The following is a 16,808-nucleotide window of genomic DNA, read 5'->3' as shown; positions in this document are numbered from 1 at the left end:
TAGAAACATACAGTAAGACAAGTATCAGTCTATCCGATCTTGACTGTGTTCAGATGGCCAGTTCAGATGCTTTAGAGAGAGATGCACGAATAAGCAGTTATGAAATTGGTCTGTAGAGGAAGTTTCTCTTTAAACATTTTATAAATTATTGATAATGTATACCCTACCTACAATGTGAGAGCTTATGTAGCTTTTTTCAAAAGGTTATTCAATCCAACAGCTTCCATTATCAATATAGTCTGAATTCAGCTCACCCGATTTTAGGTGCTTAACTTCAGCACTCCAGTGTAGGAGCAGTAACAGGCTATTTATATCTCTGTCATCCAGATTGGTATTTGCCTCTCCGGTGAGGCATGCTTACGGTAATACAGGTCCTAACCTACATTCCTCAGAGGAATGCCTATGGTAACGTGGAACCAATCATATAAAAATGTTGCATACTTTTATTTTTAAAAATATTTTCATGTTACTCCCACCTGCTGAGCAGCTGGCCTTAGTGAGATATATTTTGGCAGTGAAACCTGCTGTGTATTTATCAATATCATTATTTCAGTTCCTGCAAGACTAATATATTATTTTGATTTATTATTCACTTTATATATTATTCACTGAAAAGAAAGTAGAATGTTTCTGAAGACTAGACTGGTTTAGGACTCAATACACAAAAAATCTTCTGAGAAGAATAATTCCCGGATGCCATGCAGTATTTCTGGAGTCCTCCCAAGCAGCAGAAAAGTTTTAGTAAGAAAGTTTTTCCCACAGGGGAAAACAAAAGTTTTTTTCTGATTTTTCCATGCTGCTGTTTGGCATTAGGATGTCCATTATATTATCTGATTAGCCACTTGACATGGAATACTAACAAAACAATGCCCGGAATGGGCAGAAAAAGCAATGTGCTGATCAACTCTGTTAACTCTGAACAGCCAAGAAAAAAAGCTACCTGCGGGTAAAAGACTTTATAAAGATTGAATTGTCTTTACAAGAAAGAATGTATTTCAATAGTAGATTATTATGAATTCTGTAATTAGTTTCACAGCTGCCCAGCTGTACACCATCTCCAGCATAGTAACTATTATTCAGTATCCTTGAGCAGACGTTCAGTTCTCCACAGGGAGATGGTCTCTTTTACATGTGTTATTGTGCAAAGGAAAAAAGCCTGCCGTTTGTTTGCAAAGGAAAGCAGCTTGTACTTGAGTAAAGAATGTAATAAACTGTATTTTGCTTTCCAGAATATTCAGAAAAGATTCTGCTTCCTAACCTGTGATGCAGCTAGTTACTTGGGAGACAACCTGCGAGGAATAGGCTCCAAGTTTGTGAGGTCTTCTCAGATGTTAACATCATGTTCGGAATGTCCCACCCTTTTTGTAGATGCAGAAACAGTGAGTATATTCCTTTCAAAAGGTGTGTGCTGCATTGCAATGTGTTATTTTACTGGCTGTTTCACTTTTGAGCAGCTCCTGAACAGACATGTCAAAAAGGTACTCGCCTCCTATCTCTAATTTTTATCTGTTGTTCTTAACCATATTTCCATTAATTTTCCATATTATTTTATTAGGCAAGTACTGGCAGATAGGCAATATAGAATCACAGGATCATAGAATTGTAGAATAGTTATGATGTGTTGAGCCTGTGCGCCAAAAACCAATATAAAACCGATGCCTACCAGAGCCAGTTGGCTCCATAACTGGAAAGGGAGAAGCTATTTTTTACATAGTTCAGCGTGAAAGATGGTAACATGGTTAGTGGTTTCATTTGAGTCAACTGTGATGTGAGCTGGATGATAAAAATATATATTAGGGAATGAATGAGATGATAGCCCTTCCCATTGTTTTCATTCTGGCCCATGTTTATCGAACAGCATCAGGACAGCGTGGCCTCAGACAGAAGTATGGAGGTAGGAACTTGCAAAATGTAATCTTAGGCCTACTGCTGTGACTGTGGAAGAGCTGTGCCTTACGTCATCAGGGAGCTGTGGAGATTAACTAATTAAGCTTTGGGCAATATTTTATTTTAGGGAAGTCCTCTGCAAAGCTGTTAGAACACAATTTCAATTCCACATTATCACAGGTGCAACTTTTGCTGTTGAGTTTGCAGTACAGTATTCTCTCTGTATTCTTGCATAAATATAAATATTTTTCACTCTTAGTATCTGTAAATCTAAGTATTCTTTTGCAAGATCTTTACTATACTTTCTACTCTGCTAATATTTTTATTATTCTATAGTGACATTTACTAGATATTTTGATTTCATTTCTCCAGCTGCTCTCTTGTGGCCTTCTTGAAAAGCTGAAGTTCAGTGTTTTAGAACTGCAGGAGTACCTGGACACATACAACAACAGAAAAGAAGCAACGCTCTCGGTACGCTAGATTATGTTATGTTCTTGGTTTTGTACATGTATATACTGTCTATATCAGGAGACTGCAGATACACTCAGTTCTGTTTAAACTAATGTTTAGTAGAAAAACATGTTTCAGGTACTGGATTCATTAAATGTTTCTTCCTGAACATATGAACCAGAACTAAAAAAATAGCTATTGTATCCCTTAATTTTAGAAACATTGGCATCTTTAATATTCCTGGTCTCTCCTTTATCCTATTCAGTAATTAATTAATTTTCTTGGTTTATGCAATTCAAATACTAATAGAAATCAAGACTACACTTTTAAAATTACAATCAAAGCAAACTGTCACAGTCTGTGTGCATAAAAAGTGCAATTGCGAATTTTTATTTATTTACATGCTGTGCTGTGAAACTAAAATACTGCTTACCTTTCTTCAAACTATAGTGCTTATTCATATCTTCTTTTAATTTCTTTCTGAAAACAGTGGCTTGCAAACTGCAAAGCAACGTTTGCTGGGGGCTCACGAGATGGAGTTATTACCTGCCAGCCAGGGGACTCAGAAGAAAAGGTAATAAATGAGCAGTATTATTTCTGTCCTGTAAAGTGACAGGTGTGATATATCTTGTTCTCGGACCCGCAAGAACCTGCTGTGCCTCCTCCTTGTCTGTCTGCTGGGCTTGGGCGCAATCCAGTTTTCACAGCTAAGGCTCAAAGGTATTGTTGTTGCCTCAGTCCTGGCCACAGAAAACGGGAAGTATTCGGAAGCAATCCTTCTGCCTTCCTAGCGTAGACGAGGAAGCAGAGCTAACCCTGCCTGGGTTGGGTGTGCTCTCCCTTTTAGAAGGATGTTGCTGCAGCAGTTTCCCACAGCGCTGTGTCTCTGAAAGTCACTCCTGGTGTACTGTGCTGCCACACTACACCCATTTTATCTACGGCTGTTACAGGCTTGGTCTGCCCCACAGCGAGGCTTGCCTGGTTGAAGTACGCTTAGAATAGTAGTTATGAAATAATGACTGTAAAATGGCCAGTGAAATAATTTATGCTGTAGATAAGTATTTACACCTAAGGCAAAATGTCTCTTTATCACTTTTGAACAGAAGTTTTACACGCACATATGCATATAGATATATATATATACACATAAATATATATATTTAGTGTGTTGATTCCAGTTAATAAATCAATCTTTTCAGAAATCAGCACCATCAGCAGGCATTCCTGTTATTTGTAATACTAATGTAGGAAACAGCTGGTATCTTAGTGGTGTAGAACGAGTTGAGAAATCTTTTTTTGTGGGTCTTGGGTTTTTTTTTTCATTTTGGAGGAAAAAGAATGGAAGGATGGGAAAAAAAGGGGGGTGGGGAGAATTAGCCAAAGTCAGGAAGCAGCAACAGCATGTGGAAAAAAGTGACATCTCCTCTTTCCGTGTATTTTAACTTATAAAAGATAATGCTGACATTTTCAGAACACACAGTTGCCTACTGTAAACAATTTTTTCAAATAGCTTGTTTTATTCATATGTTGGTTTGTCTGTCTTCTCCCCCAATTCACTTTATTTTCTTCTGTTTTTATCTTAACCTCTCTTTCTCACTTCTATGTATTTGTGTTCCTCTCTTTGAACACCCTTGATTTTTATTTTTTTATGCCATTTCCCAAGAATCCCAAATCCTTGCCGCCCCTGCATTTTGGCTTCCTTGACCTTATTAGCAAATCTAATTTGCTAATAAATCCTCTGGCTGCAATCACAAGCAGTGGGAAAACTGTTCAATCTTCCCCCACCTGGCATTGGTACCAGCAAAAGTTACAGACGCCTTCCAATGCATTTAAATAAGATACTGTCTCTCTTCTGTAATTGTAATGGTGTACAGAGAAGTTGCAAGTGAGCTATTCTCAAATCTAAAAAAGAGAGGCCTGGAATACATGCTGCTACCTCTCCTACAAGTACATCAGGAGAGGGAGCTTACGTATACGTAGGGAGGTGTAACTATTGGACCGTGCATGGGCTTTCTCTTCCCACTGATGCACAACCCCCTGAACAGTGACTTCAGACTGTAGTGTTACATGTCTTACTGTATACAGCTTAGCTTATCCTCTTCATCCCTCTTTTGAAAACCCATAGAATGGGATGGAGGATCACACATCTTGCTGATAATCTACATTGTTTCTTTTTTAAAAAAGTAGAGGAGAGAGAATGCTGAGGATAAGGAACAAACTGTGATGTAAGCTCATATAGCTGGCCTAAATGCATCTAAAAGTTAATAATGTCGTGTTCCACTTCTGTGGGTTTTTTTAATTAGGTGTTCTCTGTCTCAGAATTAAATGTGTGTTTTGTGAAGCTGGGGTTAGTATTCTTACCGCTTATTAAACAGACTGAAAAGAAGGGTTTCTCACTCCTGCAGGAATCCCTGGTCTCTCCCCAGCATTGTTCCTTCATCCCAAAATGCATTATTCCTTGGAAGTTGACAGGATGGTAGGTCTTTGATCAACAGGCATATTTCTTCCCCTTCTCATTCACCTGTCAATTGAAGCAGCTTTTCCCAAAGGAACATTCTGTTTATTCAACAAAATTGTAATGGGAGGAAGAGTCCAGGGAAACTGAGGAAATGTGATTAGTAAGGGACAAGGAAAAATTACTCCTAGAGTGGCAAGTATTTGTTTTCTTAACATTTTTCTCCTCTTCTCCCTCAATCTGAAAGGCTAAAGAATCTAGTAATTGTAGGGAAAAAAATCTATCCTATAGTGGTAGTCGCAAGGGAACCTGCCTGAACTCTTAAACTCATTGAGGATTAGACTAGGGCCTGAAATCCTGCTGAAAAATTCTGGCATAAAAAAATTGCTTAGCTAAGCACCAAAACAGGCTACTTCTGTAAAAGGAGCAGAAATTATTGTAAGGAAGAAAAAGCAACACGTTGCTCTACAGAAGGCAGAAATCTTAGATTCTCCAAACTCCCCACTTGCTAAAAAGCTTGAGGTGAAAATAGTCCCCTCTACAGACAAGACAGACGTAAGACCAAATTCAGCATTAGCGCAAGCGGTTGCATCACAAATGCCTGCTGATGCTGGTAACTCATTTGGCACCAGTTTCTCTAATCAGATCTTATTTCAAAATAATTGCACATGATTTGTTGACCATTGTTATTGTTACTGAAAATGGGCAAAGGCAAAAATTGCTTATTCTGACATTAAAGAAGCTTGAAATAGAAGTTGTCCATCTCAGCTACTAGAGCTAGCAACTTTTCTGAATTGGGTAAAAGCTTCATGTCCCAAAATGCCTTTCCCCCCCTTATTCTTGCAACAGATGACATGATTTGGATATGTCTGTGATTTGTAAGCTTTGATGCTACATTGGCCAACAGAGTCTCAAGGACGTAGGAGTCAATTTATAGACAAAAGGTAACACACATACTATTGTGCTGTCTGTCCAGGTGTAACAGTCTTAGATGAGTACAGCTATCAGTATGTTCTTCAGCTTTACTGAAAGGGGATTTTTTTAGAATCATAGAATCGTTCAGGTTGGAAAAGACTTTTAAGATCATTGAGTCCAACCATCAACCATGCCCACTAAACCATGTCCTGAAGTGCCTTGTCTACGTGCTCCAGGGATGGTGACTCAACCACTTCCCTGGGCAGCCTGTTCCAATGCCTAATCTAGTCAAAGACTGGTTTTGTTTGGTAGTTGTTTTTTTCTGGAAAAGACATACATGGAAGATCCTATTTTTCTTGTCAGTTAGCACTGCTAATTCAAATAAGTGTCTATCTCCTCATGAGATACTCAGTTTACTCTCTAAGTCCACCGTCAGGACACACCTACTTTAAACCTTCCTCATCCCAAAGCTCACCTCAAGCTAATGGACGTGGGCTTTGCAAACTCAAACTGTTAATGGATATTTAAAACATGCTGTACCCTGTAAAAATTTGCCCCCAAAATTCAGAATGTACCTGTTTCTATGGGTTTCCCTGTGGCTAAAGGTTCAATTACTCTAGGCCACCAGTAAGACTGGAGGTGTACCTCTTGGGACCATAGTCATCTGTAGTTGAGCTGAGTTACAGTAAAGCTCAAGGCACAGTGAGTCTCATTGTTAAGTTAGAAATTCTTAATAATCAATAATCAGTTACCTGAATGCTGTTTGACAGATCCATGGGTTGACAATGAGGTAAAATTGGCCTGGGTAGGCAGATTTCTAAAGGAGGAACACAGCTGTGGTTTAGATTTCTCCAGACAGAATAGTTTCTACTATCCTTCAAGTCCAGTGCATATTTAAGAATGCACAGCATATGCTGTATCTCTTTTTTTTCTCTCTGATATATATACATATACACACAAATCTGTATATATATATATACATACCCACTTTCCTAGATTGTGGGAAAAGCTTTTGTCTGCTGGAATGTCAAGTCACATAGAATACCTTAATAAAATGCACTTGCAATTAAAAACCCTTGCACACAGCAGTTACTTTGTTATGGTGGGACTCTCCTGTGCCAATAAATGACTAAAGACTGTGTTGCCATCAAAGCGTTTATGTCTTAAGAAATAATTGTGTAACTTTCATCTGTTTTCAGTATGTAAAAATGATTCCTTGAAAAAAGCAAGAAGGCCTGTGATCTACAGATTGCTACTTTTGCTATCTTCCTGGTCTGCTAATAGTACAGAACAGTAATTCTCTCTCTCAATAAAAAACTAAATCGAAGTGTTGCTTCTACGGGGTGTGTTCTTCTTATGTGTAGCATTTACTAGCTGCATAAAGGACTGTGCAAGTGATCCAAATACTCTAAACATTTGGTATTTTCAGCCACCAAACCCACTAATTGTGTAGTGTCTATCAACTAATCTAAAACAACACTTCCCTTACTATAGGAATTAAACTAGAAATTGAGAAGAAGAGTGAAGGCTAGGATCACTCCCCCTGAGCCCTTGCTGCTGGGGACTAAAAGAAATGTCACTTAGTCCAATAATTAATGTCTTTTCAACTTCCAAGGAATATTTCATTTTATGCTGAAAGAGAGAGGAAGATAAGCTACAATCATGAAATTGTAGAGCAATATTGAGCTGAGCATCAGTAGTTTAGGGACATTTTGTATCCAGTATATTTTCTTTCAGTGAAGACTGAAAGGGTTTTTCATGTACTGTGAAACCCTTTGCCCACTCCTTTTTTTGGCTTGCCCTGGTTTTGGAAGCAGTACAGAGAAGACAGCTTTTTCTGGAAAAAAAGACCATGGAATTCACTTATTTGCTGTTGTCCGTCCCCCCCCCCCCCCCCCCGCTTTCTTTAAAGTAAATTCCATGGCAAATTAGAAATTATATGTGGATTCCAATATTTTTGAAAGTCCAAATGAAACTTGGTGGCATGCTAAACTTCAGAGGAGCTTAAGACAGAGACAAACAAGATTTGAAAAACACAAGCCAGCATACCTGTGAATTTACTAGAGCGCAGTGATCTGTCTGGTCTTGTCCTCTTCTTATCTTGAATTTAGCTTTACAAAGCTTAATTTACATGAACTGAATGGAAGCCAAGGTATCAAGGGTTTTGTTCAAGAGTACTAAACAGAAGAAAAAAACTGTTCAAGCAATGTTAAAGGCATAAAATTAAACATCACAGGAGCTTAAAGCTTAGTTTGTCATGGCTATATGAAAGAGTACTGCAGGATTTGGGACAAGACTTTTCATACATTTTTTACTAGTAAGGCCATGGAAAGAAGCCAGACTGAAATACTTTGTTGGGCTATATCAAGTTAGCATTATTTCACATTTCTGTGTTTGCTGCCTTTGTATTGATGGCAAGGTAAATAATTTTAATAAGAATTCCAAATGTTTATTAACACTTGTGCATATGCACTGACATCAGGCTGTAACTGGGCAGATGCACTGTGTTTGTTAATTACAGCATTTACGACAACTCTGTTCATCTAAAATGTCTTGAGAATGTCATATATATAAAATAAGGAAAGCTGCATTAGAAGTGCACAGAGTGCAAATGTTAGTTCTTGGCAAAGAAAAGAGGAACACTTTTTTTTGAGGAGAGAAGTTAGTTCCATAATCTTTGAAATGCTAATGCAGGTCAACTAGAATTTTTATTACTATTGCAACAGGACTTACACTGACATTTTAATAGCTCCAGAATTAGGAATCAGTGAATCATTACTGGTGAGAGGAAGGAATACAAAGCTGTCTGAACTTGTGGCATTGCCATGTAGTGAAACCAAACTGGCATTTTCCATTAATTTCTTTTTTCTTATGATAGTCATAACTTAAAAGTTATATGCGAAATGTTTCCATTGTAATGTGCCAAGTAATAAATCTGGCAGTCACAAAGCTAATCCTGGAAATTTCATTAGATCTATTATGTCCAAAAATAGAAGTATTTATAAATAACAAAGTATTTGTAAATAACAAAGTTCAGTTCTATTCATCACTTGAAAACCCTGCCTAATTTTTTGAGTACTTTGCAATATGAGCCCTTTTTAATAACAGAGAAAGCAAATTTAAAGAAAAGTGTTACTTCAGGAGTTTTCTAACACAATTTCACTGTAAGTTCCTGAGCTACTGAGTGGGATAAATCAAAACTAATAAATCTGAAGATCTAACTGAGGATATTTAGACTGTAATTTACCATTAGAATTAAAGCTTGATTTTATTAAGAATGCTGTGCATGTTGTACGTGATATTTCCAACCAGTTACCGGGTTGAGGCAAGCATTGCTAATACTGCTGACAAGTTATGCTATTAAAGATGGGCTGTGCTTCCTATTGCATGCATTACACTGACACTATACTTTCTTTCCTTTCCTTTTCTCCTGTGCCATGCTTGCTGTGTAGCAAATGGAATCTCTTGCAGTAAGTTGAAGTTCTTTCATATTCTTTGTCCATCTGTAGATGGACTAATACACCCCAATTTTACTGTTTTACTTCTAAGCATGTTTTCCTTTTTCGTTATAATTTTCCTGTAGAATATGTGGTTCTACATGCCGTGACTAAAATAATTTACTAAGGTGTGTTTTGTGAAATCTAAACATACTGTGCCAAAATTCTGACACCTTCATATGCTGTTTTAAACGGTCATTTACATAAAATTTTAAAAATCAAGCCTTTGAAGGGATATATGCTGGAGTGGAAGATAAAATTTGCTGTTGTTTTAAAATTTATAATTTTCAATTTGTCCTAATGAAAAAACTACAATTTATAGTTGACGGTTATGTTTCAGATAGGTTTTGTTTATACGTTGATGAATAGTTTCACCACTATTGGTTTCTAATACTTATTTAGGAATAACAAAAATTGAGTTGCTTGATATGGTAACTAAATACTGAGCGAGTCAAACTTGAGTCTTCTGTTTGACCTTAGTTTGTCTTCATTCATGTTAGCAGCCAGAAGGGTGAAACTGAATTATTGTTCTCTAAGGACTAAAAAAAATCATGTGTTACATGCCGAGCTGTCATGAGACTGTTGTTTTTTAATTATGTTATGCTCTGTCCTGGTTTTCAATTAATTTTTAACTCCCTGACAACTTCAAGTATAGGTGTGTTTAACTGCTACGTAGTGTTGCCAGTTCTCCAAAATTTGAACGGGGTGAATTTGGTGCCTGCCGGAGAAGCTCAGGCCGAGTCCCTGCCGGTGAATTAAAGAGGACCGGGGAGCAAGCCCGTGTCCCCGGGCTGGCGTGAGGGCTGAGCGGTTCGCACCTTCCCCGGCTGGGCGCCAGCCAGCCCCTGCCGTGCCCGAGCACGGTTCGAGAGAAGCCAGAGCCGTTTCCAGGAGGTTGTATCTAAACAGTCGCTCTTTATTTTGGGAGGAGAACGGTTAGCCACCGGGATGCAAGCCTGGCGGTGCTCCGTGGCCTCGCTTACAGAGAATGGCCTCTGGGCAGGTTTATTTAACAGGCAGCATCCCTCACGCCCTAACTCTTCATTTTCTCGGCCACAGACAGGTTCTGTCCTAGCGTGTCGCACATCCCTTCCCTCCCTTTTTTCCCCACCACAGATCTGCCGGGCCTCGCTTCTGGCTCCTGCGGGTCTTTGCTGTCGTATCAGGTCCGGTGGGATTCCTCCCTTCGGGCAACACACGTTAAACGTACGGACTCGGATACCAGAGACGGTTTATCCGTAAAGGCGCAGAGCTCAGAGCGGGCAAATGCACAGTGCTGGACGTTGCCGCAGGGGCAGACCGACGCGGAGGTGGGAGCAGCCCCGTCTGCCGGCCCTGCAGCAGGACGAAGCCTGCCAGGTTGACACCCGCTGGCTTGGCCCTCCCCTCCTGATCCCACTCCTCCGTAAACCTCCTTCAGAAGGACACTAGCTCTGCCTGGTTCGGCAGTGCCCTTGGCTGACTGCCCATAGGTGGTGTCCAGCCCTCCCTGACGAACAAAGCTGACATTTGCCAAAGAACCTCTCTCTCGACCTCAAGCCTTCTCTGGCTGGTACAGAAATTTGGGGAACTGGAACGCTAAGTATATGGTTCTAATTTTGGCTTATTAATAAAAACCCTGGCACTTAAATATTGAACCATATGCAAATAAACACTTCAGTCCAATTAACATTTGTGATGTTTTTAAAGTACTTTTTATTAGTATTTGTGCTGGCATTTGCAGAAACCCCAATTCAGCAACTAGCTGAAGTACATGCTGGTAGCTAAGCATGTATGAAGTGCTTGAAGGAAAGCACAAAGACATTAATAGCTTCTTCTTTTCTGCCATGTTTGGCATGAAACTCTGCTCTAGTTCCTCCAAGCAAATTGGAAAGATCCCTGAGCCCACCCTTGGTCACTGTGTCTGTAAGAGAAGACAAATCAAATATGGTTTGAAGTCTGTAAGGCTTTCCTGCCAAAGGGTCGGGAGGCCTCCTGACTTGTACTCGCAGATTTTTCACTTCTTCCGTAATTTGTCGAAGATTAAATACTCCTCCCTTCCGCACCATGATCCAGCTGTGGAACTACAGATACCAGGACCATAAGCATATTAACTTGACTTCTCCGGCAGACGTGCCCATTGCACGTTACTTCAATGTGTCCAACACCTTTTGTGTGGTGCTGCGCATTACACTGGAAGAAACAACTTAATATTCATAGAATAGTATCTACTTAATCTGGGAGAATAAATTGTAGAAGCCAGATGTCCTCTTACACATTAAACTCCGTCCATCAATTGTATGGTTTCTTTAAGGTGGTGGAAAATCCCTGAGCGGAGGTTTAAGTTGAAGAGCTGGCATTGCTTCCTGCTCCTGGCTGGATTTATTGCCTCTCTCCCTCTCCCCTCAGAGAAGCAGGCAGGAGCTTTGACCCTGTTGGACAACTACTTCATTGCTTCTCTCTTGGATTTCCATCGTCTTAGAAGAGGTCTTTGACCATTTCTGAAGTTTTTTAGAGTTTTATGTTCTATGCAGCAAAGTCATTTCCCCCATATTCTGCCTCTGCTTTCCAGCTGCAAACTGGAGACAGTGAAGCTAACCTATATAAACTGCTTTGAGATTGATGCTGATGTGTGCTATGTGAGAGCTAGCCATCATAATTTTGATTTTCAATGTTATATATGACTTATCCGCAGAAGAAACATCATTACTTGTTTTCTGAAATAGTATATGATCATACTTCAGTAAAATCATGTTTTTTGAGAATGGAACTATCTCAGTGCGTTTTATTAGTTATTGAAAATTATTGAAACTTATGATCTTTATTAATTATTTCTTCTCCTACAAATCCTTCTCCTTAGCAACTGGAACTGTGTCAGCGATTATATAAACTGCACTTCCAGCTGCTGTTGCTTTTTCAGTCCTACTGTAAACTTATCGGACAAGTGCATGAAGTCAGTTCCATGCCAGAGGTATGTAACAAACTACAAAGCCTTACACTGAAAATACTACTTTACTTTCGTGTTCTTATTTTTCTTTCTAAGGGCTTACACCAAAGATTACACTATTTCACCCTGAATATGTCTGCAGACAAAACCCTTCAATACACCAGCATCTGCATTAAAATATAGTGGAGATGCTGTATTTTTTGTAATTGCCTGTACTTTCAGAGACTGAGATCTTTTATACATTCAGTCTTCAAAAGTCATTTCAGTCAGTGGTAACAAACTAGAATGATATATGAAATCTTAACCTCACTCACACACTTTACACGTAGGGAGGGCTCACACTGTGTGAACATCTGCAAGTGATTTATTTTTAGTTTTACTTTAATTGAGGCCTTAATTTTTAGGGAAAATGAGCCTTCTTCACACATAACAGAAAACATCCTCTTCCTGGATCATGACTGAATTTATCTGAACTTTGTGGAGACACTTAGACCAGGAGCACTTGTTAGCATGACAGTAACAAAAGAATTTGGTAAATTGATCTTAATGTGGATGCAAAATTAAGTTTTTTGCTCGAATAATGCATTGTGATTTCCAGCCATATAAACTGTCTCCGTTGCATGTGCATTAGACTGGAAATGTCAGCAGCAGTTTTTGACAAACAGCTATTAAATGGTTTTGCATCCTCTCATACCTGAGCAAGCAAAGGTGCGTGGTGTAGAACTACTTTATATTTTGACTGCAAGTGTACTGCCTGATCTTGTTCTCTAGATAAACAAATCAAAATCAGTTTAATGTTTCCAAAGAGTATTAAATCTGTTTTAAAAATGTAATTAACTAGATACCTTAATGTCATAAGTCTTTTTAATTCTGTGATTTTTACAAGCTTTCTTCTTTAGATATTTTTTACACAGTACGCTATCGCTTTTGACCCCAACAGCCTTTTGTTTTTAGATATATCTATGTATCTTACTTCACAATACTTTAGTCAAGTTTATTTTCAGCAATTGCATAAAATGTGTAATACTTTGAAATATCTTTGAGGTGATCACTTTAAGTTGAATGATCATCATTTAAGGAAAAGATTTAACTTGCCATTCCATATCTCTTTTTCTCCTGGTAGGGTATATATATTTTAAACTATTGAGGGGAAGAAGTTATTGTACTTTGCTTGTAGCTGTAAAACAAAATTTGAAGCTAAAAAATCTATTTCATGACAGATTCTAGTAGTTCAGAGATTCTCTATAAATGGAAACAGTTTGTTGTGTCAGATGTGCTGTAGTAGTACAAAGACTTGGAATACTTCCTGTATCTTAAGGTACTGTTCTGAGGGCTGGCTCATAATGTGACTGGGCTGTTCACTTTTAGGAGAAGACAGGACAGTAGGCATCTACTCTCAGAATAGTCTCAATTGTAGAAATATTTTGTGTTCCTTAGAAGATAATTGATTTCTGTAGCTGTACTTCACAGTTACGATTTTGTTATGAATAACGCAGCCTGTGAAACTGGGAAACAATGATATGAGGAATAGCTGTTTCACCATGAAATTCGCAGATTTTGCTGGAGCCATAAGCTATTATTTAAAGGAAGTTCCATTGTTAGTTCATGTGACAGTGGTTATTTTTAGCATGTATGAGCATGAAAAGGTAGATCTTGAGAAATGAACTCTTCACTCACTTACAAATTATTTATGAGTCTTGTGCCATATTAACTTTTCAGCCTGACAAAGGGTTATACAATTCCTGTCCATCTGTTAATCATATCAGATCCTGATTTCTTAATCATGATTTCTTAAACTTTTCCACTATGATATGAAAAAAGTAGCAGGGGTGAAAAATAAAAGATTGTTTAGATGCGCTCTTGCATTTTAGCAAGCCAAAAATACAGCATGGGGTTAAAGGAAGCACAAAGCTTAAAAATCTGTAGTTTGTGTTTTCCCTATATTGTACAGAGCACAGAGATCAACAAATGTCCTTGTGTTAAAATGGGGTCTTTTTCATAATGTGTACATCCAAAGCAGTAGTAAGAACAGACTTGAAATACCTACTCCCTTTGGTGCCTATGGAGAATGAAAATGCCCGTCTCTCATCTTTCTCCTTGGAACAGCTGTTAAATATGTCAAGAGAACTGAGCGAGTTGAAGAAAAATCTTAAGGATGCTACTGCTGCCATCGCAGCTGAGCCTCTGACGGCAGAATCTGAGCCCACATTCAATTCTACAGAAGCAGCTATTCAGTCCATGCTGGAGTGTTTGAAGAACAATGAACTTGTTAAAGCCGTCCGACAAATAAGAGAATGCAGGCAAGTTTTGCTACATGGCTCATATTAGACTTTCATGTTATGAGAAACATATGTATTTATTATCTTCCTATCTTTATACTAAATGTAATGTGCTGAGCCAGCATAATTAATTTAATATGTTTCAACAAGGTATGTGGGGGCGCTGATATTATTAACTTTTGCACTGTGTTCCACAAGTAACAATATCAAATCAGCAATACAAACATGTACGCTTGCAACAATTAAAGTGTTTAATTACATTGTGTAGATCGAAAGTACTTCTGGGAGGCTCTTAAGAATCTTTCTACAGAGCTAATTCCTTACAGGTGTATGTCACTGGCATCAGCTAACATTCAGCCCAGCTTCACTTATTTGAATGAGTTTTCTTAAGCTTTTTTTTTTTAGATAATAGGAATTGCGCTTTTATGTGATTTCAGTGCCTGGTACCAGAGTAACAAATGAGTAGCGTAAAACAGTGAGTTGCTTTCGGCTTATAAGCGTGTGCGAGTCAGTTCTCCTTTTAGAGATCTCTATCACCTAGCTTCCGTCTGTGCTAATAAACCCATAATGATACGCACATTCTTTTCCTGTTTGATTGCAGGATTTTGTGGCCCAATGATATCTTTGGAAGTAGCTCTGATGATGAAGTCCAGACACTACTGAACATTTACTTCCGGCACCAAACCTTGGGTCAGACGGGCACCTATGCACTGGTGGGCTCCAACCAGAGCCTGACTGAAATCTGTACCAAATTAATGGAACTGAATATAGAGATCCGCGACATGATTCGCAGAGCTCAGAGTTACCGGGTCATCAATACTTTTCTTCCAGACTCCAGCATTTCTGGCACAAGTCTCTGACAGGACTCTTGTGTCCTCTTTCAAGCTGGGAGTGCTGCCCTGTTGGAGTGAGGTGGCTCAATGTCTTCTCAGCCTTACAAAGGTTTGGTCAAACTGTACTCACTCTTGTTACATTTAGGATTTCTTCTAAAAAGATATGGGCTGAACTTCAAACGTGTAGCAATACTGTAAGGACAAAGGTAGCATAGAGCATCCGGGACAACATCCTTTGTTGCACAAAAATCAGTTAGCATTTCACTGAGCAACTGCAACTCACTACTGAAGAAGTGACTTCCATTGCATACCAAAGCCTACTACACTGAACAATACTTCCTTTATAGCAAATTAATTTTAGGTTGGCAAAAGTGCAATGTTTCCTTCACGAAATAGTATTTTTTGTTAAAAAAAAACTTGTACATTTTTTCCTTTTTCTCTTATTTGGTTGAGTGAAAGATGGGCAGAATGAAGCTGGCCACAGAATCTCGCAAACTTGTTGGTCAAAAGCTGAGAGCCTGTGTATATGAAACAAATTGTAAATGGACTACAGTTTAATGTACACTGTAATTTGAATATGATTACTGTATCTTAAAACAACGAGCTGCTATGAAGTACATTTCCTAATGTTACTAGGCTACTGTCTCTGAAGGTACTGGATCATATCACAGAGGTCTGTTCTTAGGCCCCCCAAGCATCATGAATGGTCTTGGTAGATTTTCTTTTTTTTTTTTTTTTTAAAGGACCTTGGCTGCTTTTTACTAGAGGGTTGCTTTTATGAATATATTTATACTATTAAAGGATGGTCGATCTAATTTAACTTGCCATTTTGTAGGAGAAAGTCCCATCACAGACTCAAATCTTTTCAACTGTTATGCATGCATATTTTTATTTAATACAAATTTTGAGTATAAAAAGTAAAAATATTAATGTGAAATGCAAGTTCTCATTTTAAGTTTCTTTAAAGAGATGTCTTATTTTATTTGTAATGTATATATAAAAGTCATACATGTATCGTTTTTTTCTTACATTTAACTGCTGTCCAGTGTTAAATGTATGCATGTAAATCTGTTGCACATCTGAGACACTTTTATTCTGACAACTATGTAACTTATTCACTCTGTAAATACACTTACCGTTTTTGTGACGTAACTTTGGTTGATACTTGGATCAGTACATCCATTTAACTAAAATATAAAAGTCATATATAATCACAACACAGTATGTGCTTATTGTGAAGATTGTGTTCTTGTCTGAATCTATACTGTTGCAGATGGTATCCATGATCAGCAGCCCCCAAAAGACACCTTGTTCATCGTTTATGGTGAAACTGCTCGTTACACTGAAAGAAAACAGTGAGAAACGTAAGGAGTTTTTTGGTCAATCTGTAGTTACAACTTAACCAGGAAGAGTACGTGGACTAAAGCAGTTTCATAACTGAAAAAACATCCAAAATGGAGGTGAAGGTTTGTTTCTGTTAAAAACATCAGTAACAGTCCTATTTGTTCCAGCGTTGGGTTCTGGTGGGGTTTTTTTTCATGCTAAAAGTAAAAGAAAAGCTGTCCA

General features: G+C 38.3%; 1 protein-coding gene across 12 annotated transcripts in view; it reads left to right on the top strand.

Moving 5' to 3' along the window:
• Positions 1 to 16,459, top strand: part of FRY (FRY microtubule binding protein) — a 251,433-nt gene extending 234,974 nt beyond the window's left edge. For 8 of the 12 annotated variants that reach the window (XM_030042562.2, XM_030042563.2, XM_030042554.2 and 5 more), the window contains 7 exons: positions 1,230 to 1,379; positions 2,260 to 2,358; positions 2,828 to 2,911; positions 9,160 to 9,177; positions 12,044 to 12,154; positions 14,237 to 14,430; positions 15,011 to 16,459. In XM_030042562.2, coding sequence (XP_029898422.1) covers positions 1,230 to 1,379; positions 2,260 to 2,358; positions 2,828 to 2,911; positions 9,160 to 9,177; positions 12,044 to 12,154; positions 14,237 to 14,430; positions 15,011 to 15,269 — 915 coding nt within the window. In that variant the 3' untranslated portion in view covers positions 15,270 to 16,459. The remainder of the gene's footprint in view (positions 1 to 1,229; positions 1,380 to 2,259; positions 2,359 to 2,827; positions 2,912 to 9,159; positions 9,178 to 12,043; positions 12,155 to 14,236; positions 14,431 to 15,010) is intronic. The other 4 variants (XM_030042557.2, XM_030042556.2, XM_030042565.2 and 1 more) reach the window with 1 other exon arrangement.
• Positions 16,460 to 16,808: the final 349 nt, after the last annotated feature.

Source organism: Aquila chrysaetos, chromosome 19 (assembly GCF_900496995.4).
Source record: "Aquila chrysaetos chrysaetos chromosome 19, bAquChr1.4, whole genome shotgun sequence".
Taxonomy (NCBI): Eukaryota; Metazoa; Chordata; class Aves; order Accipitriformes; family Accipitridae; genus Aquila; species Aquila chrysaetos.
This window is presented reverse-complemented; position numbering and strand designations above follow the sequence as displayed.